Source organism: Catharus ustulatus, chromosome 3, assembly GCF_009819885.2.
Source record: "Catharus ustulatus isolate bCatUst1 chromosome 3, bCatUst1.pri.v2, whole genome shotgun sequence".
Lineage (NCBI taxonomy): Eukaryota > Metazoa > Chordata > Aves > Passeriformes > Turdidae > Catharus > Catharus ustulatus.
The window spans coordinates 31,149,438-31,163,169 of record NC_046223.1 but is presented as its reverse complement, the minus strand read 5'-3'; the positions used below and the strand labels follow the sequence as shown (position 1 = coordinate 31,163,169).

General features: G+C 41.2%; 1 protein-coding gene across 4 annotated transcripts in view; it reads left to right on the top strand.

The window, feature by feature from the left end:
• Positions 1-13,732, top strand: part of DAAM2 (dishevelled associated activator of morphogenesis 2) — a 200,137-nt gene that overhangs the window by 158,530 nt on the left and 27,875 nt on the right. For 3 of the 4 annotated variants that reach the window (XM_033053949.1, XM_033053950.1, XM_033053948.1), the window contains 3 exons: positions 809-916; positions 3,548-3,580; positions 6,939-7,045. In XM_033053949.1, coding sequence (XP_032909840.1) covers positions 809-916; positions 3,548-3,580; positions 6,939-7,045 — 248 coding nt within the window. The remainder of the gene's footprint in view (positions 1-808; positions 917-3,547; positions 3,581-6,938; positions 7,046-13,732) is intronic. The other variant, XM_033053951.1, reaches the window with a different exon arrangement.

Genomic DNA, 13,732 nt, shown 5'->3' with positions numbered 1-13,732 from the left:
TAGAGGTCAGTGCCTGTCTCCCTCCATGCTAATTATCTGCCAAACAGCTAGGATTCCTGGCATTCAGGATAATGCATCATCACAAGGGTTGTGAACATTTCCAGTGACCATGAGTGATGCTGTTTCAGGGATATGGGTATAGTTTGTGTCTATCTGGCTTGACAAAGACCTCGTGTAGACAAGGGAGTTCATGTAATAGGAAACAATTAGACTTCAAAGACTCAAAAGCTTAAAAGTGAAAATAATAATTTAAACTACTTTCACAGGCAGACATAATGAAAACCACACACCCTTTAGGCTTTACAAAAGAACCTGGAAAAATTTGCAAAAGGGAAGATGTGTCTGGGGTTTGTCATGCATCAGTGCTTTTCCTAAGCTTTTTCCTCCTGATGGTAACACTCCTTTCAGCATAACCACAATCGTCGTGTTAGACAGATGGCCACTCTTGAAAGGAAATATGCTGTGGGATCATGGATAATGCTTGAGATGTGGTCTGCTAGTCTTGGAATGTGCCTTTTCATTAGAGGCTGGCTGTGATGAAAAATACAAAATACTATGTTTTAAAAAAAAAACCAAAAAACCAACAACAACAAAAACCCCCCTAACCAACCAAACAAAAACCCCAAAAATATCCCAAACACTATTTTTTCTCCTTTGACTCTTGACACAAAGTGTGTTCTCTAAATTGACAGCAGTAGTACATAGCAATGTGACCAGTGAGTAGAAGAGATTGATCTAAACAAATGGGATTGGATGTTCTTAGCTAAATACTTTTGGTATCTTGTTAAAATATGTCCTTTCCTTTTAGGAGAGGATCCATGGCACAATCTGGAATGAGATTGATGATTTAAAGGCGTTCAAGGTGCTGGATCTAGAAGATTTTGAAAAGATGTTCTCTGCATATCAGAGGCACCAGGTAGGAGTGAACTCTTCATACCTTTTCTGTCTTGAAGTTCTGGAGGAGAAGTGAATACATGACTGTGCTCTGAGCCCTTGGCCCCCTGCGGTCAGGCTGCATCACTTGATGCTCTGCCACTGTTCAAAAAATCTGAAGACCAAAAGAACTTGGGATGGGCACACAGGGCAGGGCCTAAACTTCTGATATGGGCACACTTCATACTCATGGGCAGCTCTCAGAGACAGCACCTACCAACAGGTAATGCTCTAGTTAATGTCAGTGGCCACTGACTTCCAAAAAACTCTGGAGCTTTACAGTTATATTTGCATATCAAACTTTCTGTTTCTCCCATTCACCCAAAGGAAAAAGGCTCTAGTTCCCTGAGTACTGAGCAAAGTGAGTGTATTAGCTGTCTTTTATTTTGTCTGTTTTTTCTTAAACACCCAAGTGCCTGAACTGGCTAAGTGACAGAAACTGTCTGAATTACAGATTATAGAACAAACAGCATAATTTAAAAGTGGCCATTTATTAGAATGTCTTTTTCCCCTCCTCTTTTTCTTGGAAAGCAACTCACTTTCAATGTCTATCTCCACTGAATGAGATTTAGCAGCAGATGGATTGTACTTTCACTCCTTGAACTCCCCCAGCTTTCCTTTGCTTTTGGAATATTTTCAGTGTTTTGTATGCTGCAGAACTGGATCATTACTCTGAAGTTTTAGGAGAAGACACAGACCCAACTGCCATAAACAACTTTTATGGTTATTCTTTACAGTGATGATAACTACTTCATTAACTGACTCGGTACCTTAAAATTAACAATCCAACCCCTTGTCTTCGGATTTTCTATCTGCTCCCTTCTCTCTTATTTTCCTATCTAATGTAATAAACATGATGAACAACTTTTATTTACTAGCTCACAGCCACACGGATAAGCTGTGAAGAATGTGATGTTAACTGTTGCATGATGAGATTTCATTTCTCATTCTGCTTCTGCAAATAGCTGGTGCTGTTTCAGTGGGTCTCTCTCTGTGTAAATCACATTCCTTGAAACAAGATCTTGGTTCACAGAGGGATAGAAAGGCACATGAAACTTCAGTGCTTTTAAGAGATTGGATTTAGACCTTGTCCCAAGAGCTTCTGTTCCAATGTTTCAGGTGCAAACATTGTAGCTTCCTCACTAGAAATGACCTTGCAAAGTCTTCCTTTTGTTCCCAAAATCCAAAGCCAAAGCTGTCGTAGTCTCAGTTAGAATCATGATATTTTGGGCTACATTACCAATCGCTAGAAAGCAGCCTGAGCTATTCAGCCATAAACTAACCCGACCCTTACCCCTGCCTCCATGGGTCTCCTCATTAAACACACTTTATGACAGTGGCTCCAGACACCAGAGTAACACTTATGTAAGCTACTTGTATTTTTGTGCAGTTAGACATCTTGCTGCCCTTACAGCTTTTGTTGAGGTTTTGATATTTTTTTTTCTCCTTAAATATTTTGTTGTTGTTACTTTATGTGATACTTCCTTTTTCATCCATGCTTGCTCCAGTGTGAACTAGATTCCAATCAACAAGTCCTCATCAATTTTTTAATTTTTTTTTAAAGCCTGGGCAACCAAAATTGCTTTTGAATTAAAAATTTATGAGAATTTTTTCAGTTCATACTCAGTCTTTTTTTCCCCTTTACTTTCGGAAATATTCCACTCGGACCAAGTATGTGTTTATTCTGGGTTTGTGACTTTTAAACTTTATCCAAATGTCTGTAAAGAAAAATGTCAATGCAAAGCCCTGCTCTTCTGCATCTGAAATGTTGAATGAGTAAAGACATTTCTTTCTTTTGCTGTTATTAACATGATCTTCATGTTTTTCCAGTTTCATTTACATTAAAAAAATTTTCTCTTTTCCTAATTTTGTTAATGACAGAGGGTCTCTTCTCCTCTCTCAAGCCCAGTGTATCCTTTTTTGGTGGCTATGAGAGAAAGCAAAACTGTCCAGTGTACAGAATGCTGGACCAAGTATTCTAACACTTGTTTTTTGACCTTGCTCTAATCTTACTGTGTAACATTGACCTTTTGATTCAGTATAGCTGGTGTTTTCCTGGAGTACTGAGTATGTAATGAAATAGTTGGGGTCTGTCTTCCAGAAGGGCTGTAAGGCCTCTTTGGCAGTTTCTGAATACTTTCAAAATACTTGGCTACAAGTTGTTAAAGGGTATAATGTGCCCTTGAAACAAGTTGTTGTTTGTTATACTTGTTAATACCCACAAACTGTGCCTGTGCATCGGGAGAGGAGAACTGACCCTCAAGTTATAACCTTGGCAGTTCTTTCAGTAAGGCTCTGGACTGGATTTGTAAAGGTATTTAAGCATTATCCTAGTTAATATTTAAAGACCTGAAAGATTTATGCTTTGGAGACCAAATTTATTATTTTCATAAAAGACTTAGGACTCTTAGTTCCATGGCATCTGCTGATTTAAAATATGGGAAGAAATGCTGAAATACCTTTGAACCATCTGGGCCAGTACTTGCTAAGCATTATATGCTCTTAGAAAACAGTGTGTGTCTAAGTTCAGCTGCCTTGTTAAACTTGGTATCTTTCTCCGTGCTAATTTTTGGCATGTTTCCTTCTTTGTTGTTTGCGACTGCTGCCTGCATAGGACCTGCTAACTAACCCCTCCTCCTGTAAGCAGGTGAGTACCATTGTCTGCTTCCTGATCCTCTTGCCATGTGTGTGAAGGTGAAGTCCTGGACCGTGCCATTGTGGGGTCACAGCTCATGCTGCTCTTTCATATGCCCTTGAACTCTGCTTTCTTGATGGGGAAGGTGGTACAAATAATTCTGTATTATCTCTGTGGTAGGAGGATTTCACTTGCTTGTATCTCACTGCTGGTTCTGTGGTCCCCTTTTTTAATGGTCCTGAGGAAAAAACACCAGGGACAAAGAAGAATGTCAGTGTGAAGTCTTCCTTAACCAAAGTAATACCCTCTCTAGAAGAGAACAAAAGGGGCTCTCAGGGAGCCTTCTCTGCCACTGTTCCCATCTATGTTCAGTCTGCTTTGGACAGTACTGAAGTCTCCCGATGCACTTACTAGCCACAGACTTTCTGATAAAGGAAATACTTCTTTACATAGAGCTGGACACTTTGGCAGAATGATTTTGCCACCTGAGGAGCAGAAGAGTTCAAACTATAGAGCTGAAACCCTCAGAAAGTTCAGCAGAAGATTAAAATGGTGTTTAGATAGAGATCCTGGATTGTGCATGTATCTTTAAACTGGCTAACCTCTCAGGCAAAATTCTTGGCAACAGTTTTGGTAAGAGCAATGCTATCAGGAAAGGATTGTTCAGATGTGATCATAAGTGTCTCTGGTGGTTTCAGAAGAAAGTAGTTCTCGCTAAGAGTGCTCAGGGAACTCTATTTGGAAAGTCTAGTCACAGCTTTTGCCACATGAGGGAGGCTAACATGGCAGCATAGCAAAACAAGTCAATATGGTAGATGTAGTTCTCTGAAATGTTGATAATTGCCAGCACTAGAGTGCTGCCATGGCACAAGTCTTCAGCTAACCAGAATCAAATTTTATTTGAAGCAAGGCACTAATGTGATGAACACATTCCACACGTATAGTCATTTCAGCACTGAAATTTTAGCTGAGTTTTGAATTTGCAGCTAAAATATCAAACCTGAAATACTCTTTGAAGCACATAACATAGTGCTATCCCAGATGACAAGTCAGCAAAGGATGATGGCATAAAACTTAATCATCCTGTCTGTCAAGTTGACACTAGCTCTAGCTCTTCTTGCATTCCGGGCTTGGGCTCTCTCACAAAAGCTAGTCACCACTGCCACCTTGTCCTCTTTTTCTGTGTCTGAGAAAATATGGATAGTCCATATGCAATCTGTTTTCTTTCAGCTAAGCTTGGAATCCGAGGCTTCATCTGCTTTTGCTTACACATGACTCCAAGTAGCTATAAATACCTCTCTCCTCAATATGAGTTGAAAAGGATATATTTTTAGATGAGTCTAGCCCTTATGACCAAGGAGTGGACCATGTCTGAATAGTTCAAGTTATTCATCTGTGTTGAACCCTGTGGGCTAGGGAAATGGAAATGGCATGGAGACTGTTTTATCAATTCCTGGTGGATGGCTTAAGGAAAGTTGGCTAAACCCCCACCTCACATACATAGCCAAAGGCTGAAACTTTTTCTTTCCATTGAGCTGGATGCTGGTTGTCACTATTCAGGTGTTCTTGTCTGCAAATACTAGCTAGTGAGGATCAGTGAAGCTTTTAAACCGAGAGCACAGACCATCAAGTAGCTTTATATCTCTTAACAGCTACCCATCTCCACATTCCCTTCTCTCCCTCCCCACAAACTGAGAAAGTTTAGGAAAACTTAGGAAATTATGTGCCAGGTTATACTGGCGGCACTCCTCTTGTTGGTATTATTAGTTACTCTCTCAGAAATAATATACTTACCCAGTGTCAATTTTGCCTTTTTTGGAAACACCATTGTAACTGTTGTAACTAATGTTACTGTTGAGTAACATTGCAGTTTTCTTTCACTCAAGCTAGATGCTTTGGGCACATCTAGAAGAATAACTGAGTGCACGTCTTCAGATTGCGCCTGCTTAAAAATGCCACCTTCTGTTGGTGGTGGCTCACTGCAGAAATTTTGGATGTGGCTGCATGAGCCCTTTGTATATACAGGAGCAACAGAGATTTGTGGTAGCTAATTGTAACAATAATTGAAATGACAACTAACAGTATGAACCTATGATTACACTGAACTTTCAAATGCTTGGGTGTCAAAATCTCTTTAGAGGTTAGGCATGCTGATGTGAGTAAGCCTTGAGTTGCAAAACCTTGGGTCCTGAGAGTGAATTCTGGGAAGCACCCATTCTGTGTGCTTGCCATGGTCTGGCATGTTTCCCCGAGTATCTGCTGTTGGCCACTCCCAGGGACAGGATGCTGGGGTAGATGGACCTTTTGATCTGACTCAGCATGGTTGCTGTTATATGCTAAAAAAGAAATCATGTTGCTTATTTGATTGGTGCATTCAAAGCTATATTATACTGGTAAATCTCAAAATCTCAAGATCTAATAATATGGATGTCATGAAAAGGCAATTTTTAAATAGTTCCTGCAACAGTTAGCTGGGAAAATAAAACTGGATGGTCAGACTGAGTAAATATTTTGTGTCTGTGTGCTATGGCAAATACTCTGGACTGGATTTTCAAGTTTTTTTCAAGTTATGAAAAGTATGGCAATAGGGATATACAGACAACTTTGGAAAAGGGTGATTTCTGTATGACTAAATATATTGATTAGGTTTTAAAAGAGAAGATAGTTTAAATGTAGATTTTAGTAAGGTTTTTCCATTTAGTAAGATATATTTAGTAAGATAAATGCCATCATTCCCTGCTGTTTGCATCTCTCATATAATATGGATTGGTCAGGTCCACTGGCATCCATAAGACATAACAGAAGCTGTTTTATTGCTTATGCTGAAGCCTTTCAAGAATGCTGTGTAACCCCTGGAGGAGGCAACTGCTGAAGAATATGTTGTGACACCAGTGGGCTTCATCATAATGTGCCTGATTCTCCTATCATGCCCATTTTTCACATTAACATAATGTACAGTAATTTCACAACCATAAGGCACACTCTTTTGACTAAAATTTTGGCCCGAACCTGGAAGTGCACCTTATAGTCCGGTGCGCCTTATATAATGTACAAAGTTGCGAAATTTGCCGGCTCCCGGAGGTGCGCCTTATAGTCTGGTGCGCCTTATGGTCATGGAATTACTGTAATTGTTGGTAGTGTGAGTCCAATAGGTCAGAATCTGATCCAGTATTTGGGATCAAAGATGCACTTATAGTGTTAATCAATGATTTCTGCTTGTCTAGTAACACAAGATCTCCCCCCATGCTTATTGTGTGGGTGGATTTTTCTAGGTTGAGATGGGTTTGTTCATTACACTGAGCTAAGTCTATCAGTCTTGAGTGATAAACATAATACTGATTGTTTTCCCTCCCTTTTGAAATACATGCAGAAAGAGATGGGCTCAACAGAAGACCTTTACCTCTCCACACGAAAGGTGAAAGAGCTCTCTGTGATTGATGGCCGGAGGGCCCAGAATTGTGTCATTCTCCTGTCCAAGTAAGTGTGCTAAGCCTCAGCTCACAGGTGGGCCATTATCAATGCAAAGGAAGAGGGGATGAAATTAAACAAATGCATGTGTTTCTTTCCCCAGCTAGACCAGCTGTTTAATACCTGCAGAGCCTCAGATAAACCTCTCTTATGGTGTCACAAAAGCATGTTTCTTATACATGTTATCTCACTTAATAGAAATATCCACAAACACACATTTTATGTGTCAAACAGGTGGGCATCAGCTTCTATCTGAAGACTCATCACAAGAAAGGGATCACTACTCATTGGTAGATAAAACCAGCTCTTTGGCAGTGTTTGCACTTCACTCTAAGTAATGTGTTTGTCATTTGTCTCTGTTCTGCGTATTTCTTTCTAAGTATTGCTCTGACCATCTCCCTGGAATAAAGCAGAGCTGAGTGTGATGTTCATTTTTGACTTGTGAGAACAGTGGTAAACACAGGCATTCATATTGAAGACTCTGAGATGAGCTCAGCTTGTTAGAGCATGCTGGTAATAACATCAAGGTTGTGGTTTAAATCCGTGTATGGGCCATTTACTAAAGAGTTTGGCTCCATGGTCCTTGTGGGTCCCTTCCAAATCAGAATATTCTGTGAAGAATTAAGCCTTCTTTTTAAATTAGGTTTTCAAAGCCAAGAGTTGCCTTTGTGTATTCCTGCAGTGACTAATTCATTCAAATGCAGTGTCATCAGGGCCCTCTATATTATTTCCTGTCTTGCTACCAACATGAGTGCTGAGTTTGAGGTCTGTCACTATCAGATTTGTGCAGACACTGATCAAACTGAGAAAGTTGCCTTTCCTACCAGAGGAGGGACAGCAAGTCTGGAGACAAAACCTGGCAAGGCTGTGGCAGTACTGAGCAGCAAAACTGTTTCATTAGGCAGTAGAAAATACAGGTTCACATGGATGTGATGCTTATCTGCTCGAGCAAGCTAACAGTTAAAGCAAGACAGCACCCAGACCACCAGGACTGGAGTGAATTCTTTCCCTTGCTTAGTGAAGCCCGTGGAGGCTCTCATTGTGCTGCTTATGTGGCATTAGCCTGCATGTCAGCAGGACCCACACCATTCAAACCTTTGGTGAGGAAAGGCTTACATTTCTCTCTCTCTAGCAGCTGCCGGCACATGTATTTGCTGGTGTTGGCAGCTGGCTGGGGCAGAGGGATAGGAAAGCATAAGGGCAACAGGGTTTTCCTGCTGTTTGATGGACCTACTGAATTGTGCCTGGGGTTCAGATTAACTCTATAAGCAGGTGGAACATTTCCTTGAAGTGGCTGGGCTGAGGAGGATCCAGGAAGGTCGTCCATGACTTGATATGGCACTAGATATTTATTTGCAAAAATCTTCTGTCTCCAAAACAAAAGCAATGTGGACAGCAGCAATGCATGTTTTTCAACATTCACCTCTGCTGTGCAAGTCTGGGCAATCTTACCTGAGAAGGATAATCTCTATACAGAAAGAGAAAATGGACAGTTCCTGTGTTTTGTCTTTTTGCTGCATCCAGCAGCAATGTCATTGAAGCATGAACCTTGCACTTCAAGGCACATTGCATGTGTGCACTCCAGGTATGCCATGAAGTTAGTGTACCTTGAACTGCTGGTCTGAACTCCAAACCAGAGGTGAAAAGCTGTGCTTTGTGACTGTCAGCTTCTTCACTTGGAAATATCCTGCTCTTATTGTTAGCAGGTCTAACATGGGGGATAGAGATTTGGAACCTGCAAGTTTGCGCTGTGCTCTGTTAACTTCGCTGCTGTGGTATTGGAAACACCACCTGCCAGGGCTATCCCACTGGCTTAGATAATTTAATGTTTGTAACAGATAGTGTTACACTCAGACTATCAAAAATATTGTACAGATTGGCCCAGGATTGTTATTCCTCCCATTTAAATGCAACCAGAAGAGCAAAAATCTTTGGGAGTTAAAATAGCACCTTTACATTCTTGCCTCTTTTTTTGCAGTTTGTTGTTATATGGTTCTAATATTAAAGTCAAGAACTGGGAGGAATGGTTGCAGACAATAGTTGAAAGGGCTTTATAACCCCTTTGCAGGTTTTTTCATTACCCCACATCTTCCTCCTTGAGGTTAGACCCTGAAGGAGAGACACTGCCAGCCAAACCATCCCTGCTTGCTGCCATGCACTTGCTGCTCCTGCAGCACACCTCACACACATGCATGGGGATGTGCATACAATACAGTGAGAGGGGATTTAAAACTGGTGGCAAACAAAAAGAGTTTGTGCAACCCAGAGCTGCAGCCCCAGATTTCAGGTTGCCACAGTATCTGCCAACAGCTGTTTCCAATTGACTCTTACTGTGCATATATCCCTGTAGTTTATTCCCCCTTTGTTTACACTAAACCGTCGTGTCCTTTAAAGTAAAATAGCTGCATGGGTTGGGTTTTCTTTCCCTCCCCTACTCAAATGTTTTTGTTTTACTAACACTGTGTTAGAAGGGGTCAGGCAGAGCTCATATTTCATATGGTCCAGCAAGCCAAAACCTAGCAAGAGTGAGAAATAGATGTCTCTTGCTTTCTTTTGCAGAGAGACTGCCACATGGTAGGCTGAAAAGAGATGAAAATTGAATTGCTAGTTGATTTTTGCTGACATCTAACAAATTCATAAACCTTCCTCCCCGAACTCATCTCTATTTTGATAAAAAGATACCTCTTTCTACTACTCAAAGGGAGCATCTTTCAGTTTTCCCATAGAGAAAGGATTAAATTGTCCTTGTTTAATAGAGTCTGATGGATCTAAAATGAAACTCTGTTCCATAGGCCATCTTTAAAGGCTTAAAAAAGCATAAGATGAGTTTATCTCATCATACTTCCAGTGTAGGCCATAGTTCAAGCAGGACATGGGACCATCTGTTTGTGGTGAGTTCAGGCACGCATCAGCTTCAAATTTAGCTTTCTTAATGATGTTTTAAACATACCGTTACTTTTGTCACACTGGAAATCTGCTATCTCTCATTAATTTCCTGATGTTTTCAGTTTCTACCAGGCTGGAGTTTTGTTGTCAGACTTGTGTGGTCTGGAAGAGTCATCCCAGATCCCCACATTTCCCAGCTATCACCTGGCAGCTGGAAATTTCTCTGACCTCTCTCACTACTGGAGGGATTCTCCCTGCCTCCATTACTTAAGTAATGGATAACATTTTTTGCTGCTCTGTTTTGTAGTGCCATTTCTTTAAATATTGTTGCACAACATGCCCAAGATATGTATGGTTTACTGTCTTGCTCTGTGAAATGCTCTGGAGAGATTCAGTTCTTTGAGACATCTTGCTTGGAAGAAGGCTGAATGTATGCTTACACACTTCTTTGTGCACATTATTTTGCAGGAATTCCAGCAAAATAATTATATCAGTGTCCTTCTGAATAATGTGATGTGCTTGTTTTTCCTGTGGCTCAGTGAGTCAGTAGTAATCTTCTCAAGAGGCTGGAAACAGTCAGAGTGCTAGCAAAATGTCACGAGACCAGTAGTAGCAGAAGGCAGAATCTGACTACAGAATAGTTTTAAATGTAGATGTGGCAGTAGACAGGTACTAGCAGGCAGGTTTGCAAAGTGTTTGTGGCTTTGTCAATTCAAACATCAGTAAGGGAGAGGAAAAAAGGCTTGGGCAATATTCCAATAAGAATATGAAAGAGATACAGTACTTTCTCACATCACTGTACCTCCTCAATGCTTTTAAACTCTTTTAGTTGAGACATTAAGGGGATGAGCTATTCAGCCAATGTCAGTCTCCGGTACAGGCTTTGCACTGCCCCAGTCCCTGTGCGTCTTTCTGCCATGTGGCAATTCACTGTTCACCCTTGTTCTACGGTAAATTTGAAGCAGTATGATATTCTGGGGTACAGATCATATCTTGATACAGAAACAGCTGATTGGACCCAGCATTCCTGTTCCTCAGTGTGCTGTATTGAAAAACACTGGGCAATAACCAGTGCCTGCTGTGTTCCTGGAGAGATTTTTTGGGTTTAAATGAAGGTCCTCAATAAATAGCTTTACCTGCTATGCTGGTATGATATCCCAAGGTAAACTGAACACGTCAATCAGTGCCATCCTGTCTGAGATCACAACTAGTAACCCAAAGGTAGGGATGTGATAAAAGATGCACCACTACCTCATTAATGTCTCATGGTAATTTGGGGATTCCTATATTTGGTCCTGCTTTGCTCCTCTTGGCTCAGACAGGTAGTCATCCCCAGATCCTTCTTGGAAGGTAACTGAGAGTATTTGAATGCAAAGTTGCTTGGTTACTCATGCCTTTTGATGAAGGAGAACAAGAAAAGAAAAGCCTGTTTCTTTCTGTACTTGCCAGAATACTTTCACAGTGATGTTCTGAAAAGGCACTGGGGATTTTTTTTGCCAACATGTTGATATAATGGTGTAAGATGTACTGGGTAAAATGTCCCAGCTGTTATCCCACGAAAGTTAAAGCACTGTTGTCTTCACTAATGAGATGAGTGGGCAACTGACATAAGAGGATGTGGAAAGAGTGGCTGCATCCTTCTGTCTTCTGGCTGAATGTGCAGTTAGACCAGTCTGGCTCCTAAATGCTGCTTCTGAGAGGAGGCCTTTATGGGAGAGTGACAATCAGTATGCCCAAAACACAGATATTGAAAAACCTGCAGCTTCGGAGCTGTAAAACCTTAAGAGAGCTCAGCTTTGTGTCTCAGTCACTAAATTCAGGAATGGATTAGCTAGTAGCCTGTGTGAAATGACTTGTGGAGATGGAGAATTCTGCAGTCAGTAAAAGCTAAGAATTAGGTGAGCTGTACAAACTGGCCTTAGGACATAGCTAAGTATCAATCAGTGCCTGTCACTGTCACGTCTACTACTATTGGCATCTGTTGGGAGCACTGTAGTTCAGTAGGAAGTATAACATGCCCTTGATACATGACAATCAGTCCTCTTCTCCAGGTAAAAGGAACAGTGGGTCTGTGATCCCTGTGGTATGGGAGCTTAACATAGCTGCAACAAAACTCCATTTCCCTGTTAGTGGGAAAGTATGCTTCCTTCTTAAAAGCTAAGAAAGACCCAAGGAACAAGCCCATGAAGTAACTCACTTTTTCCTTGGAGGGGGAGATGGTTAATGAGTGACAAGCATTTTGCTTTGATTCATGGGAGGGAGAAATGGAGGGGGGAGGTTACTGTGAGTTAAATCAATGGGTATATTTAAGGAGAAAAAATGAGCAAGCACTGGATGTCTGTAAGGGAAGTTGATGTAAAACTGCAGCATGTCTCCCAGGCATGTTCCGAGTCAGGCTGCCGGCGTTCTCCAAGAGGACGAAACAATAAACCACTTGATGTCTGCAAGTGAAGCTGGTGTTAAATCAGTCGAGGTGTCCTGGGGAGATTAGTGATGAATTACTCTGCAGAGTCAATAGAGATTATTTATGACGCCAGAGGGGATAGAGGGAGGCAGGCTAAGTACCATATCAGAAGTTATTTGGTACTTGTTGAGTTTTAACATTGCTTGAAGATGACTCAAGCAGTTGGACTTCCATATACTGCCACCAGATGTATGGGTGAGGGAAGAAGGAGGGATTATTCTCAGTAAAGATCCTTTTCCTTCCTCATCTGACCAGTGTCAGGTTCCTGTTGAACAAAAACAGGCAGCATCTGTGCTATGAATGAATGTTCTACAGGTGAGGAAAGGGGCACTGTATTTTCTTCTGGTCACATTTACTTCCTCTGTTGTGATCCCAGGCTACATGATTTTGAGGGGTGTAAGGCAGAGGGAATACAGCTTGAATTGTATTCTCTTCCAAAGTGAGTTACCTCCAGCAGCTGGAGGAAGAGTGCCTGGATCTGCAAAGCTTGTTACAAAGTCATTGCAGCTTTCCAATAGATATCAAAATGGAATTTCTGTAGTGTAAATTTTTAAGCCATAATTCCACTTTAATTTTGCTCTCTCGTACGAGTTTTAGGCTCTGAAGAATGCCTCTTTTCAGTTTTTAATGGAAAGATTTTACGCATCTGCTTTAGGTTCCTCTTTAATCAGTTCACCTGTTTCTGTTTAAAAGCAGCACATCTGCTTCACATTACTGCTGGCCATCTTTAAGATCTGCTGCATGGCTGGGCATGAGTTTTGAAAATACAAGAATCACTTGGTTAACAATTCTTTGGCCAGTTATTCAGACCATGCTTAAGTGGGACGATCTGTGTTTTGTGTCACTGTTGCTTTTGAAAGGCATCCTGTCCCAGAAGAAGAACAAGCCCATTTTGGAAGGCTAAGATTGTTCTGCTGTAAATCCTTCTGTGCTAGTAATTAGATGGGTAATAATCTGGGATGCACACCTGCAGGCACCATGACCCCTTTGCAGTCCTGTAAGTGACCAAGTTAAACTCCCTCTCAGCAGGGGACTGGCAGGCTTTCTGCTTCTCTCTACTGTGGGCTAAACCATTCAAACCAGATGTTTTTCTGCTGATGGCTGGTGGGGCACAGAATCATCCAAGAAATCTAAGTGTTTGTATAACTCTCTGTCCTTGGGACTCTCAATTATTTTTGAACAGAAGATGTTTTCAAGTGTTTAGTGCTGATGAATGGTAGCAAACAGAGGAGCTTGGAATCCTTGGGCTTCTGGACAGAACAGCAAGATCAGTGTTAATACATGCAACACTGTTGTGTTGATGTACCTCAAACCTGTTTATTTGGTCTTGTTTACTGCACCCTGAA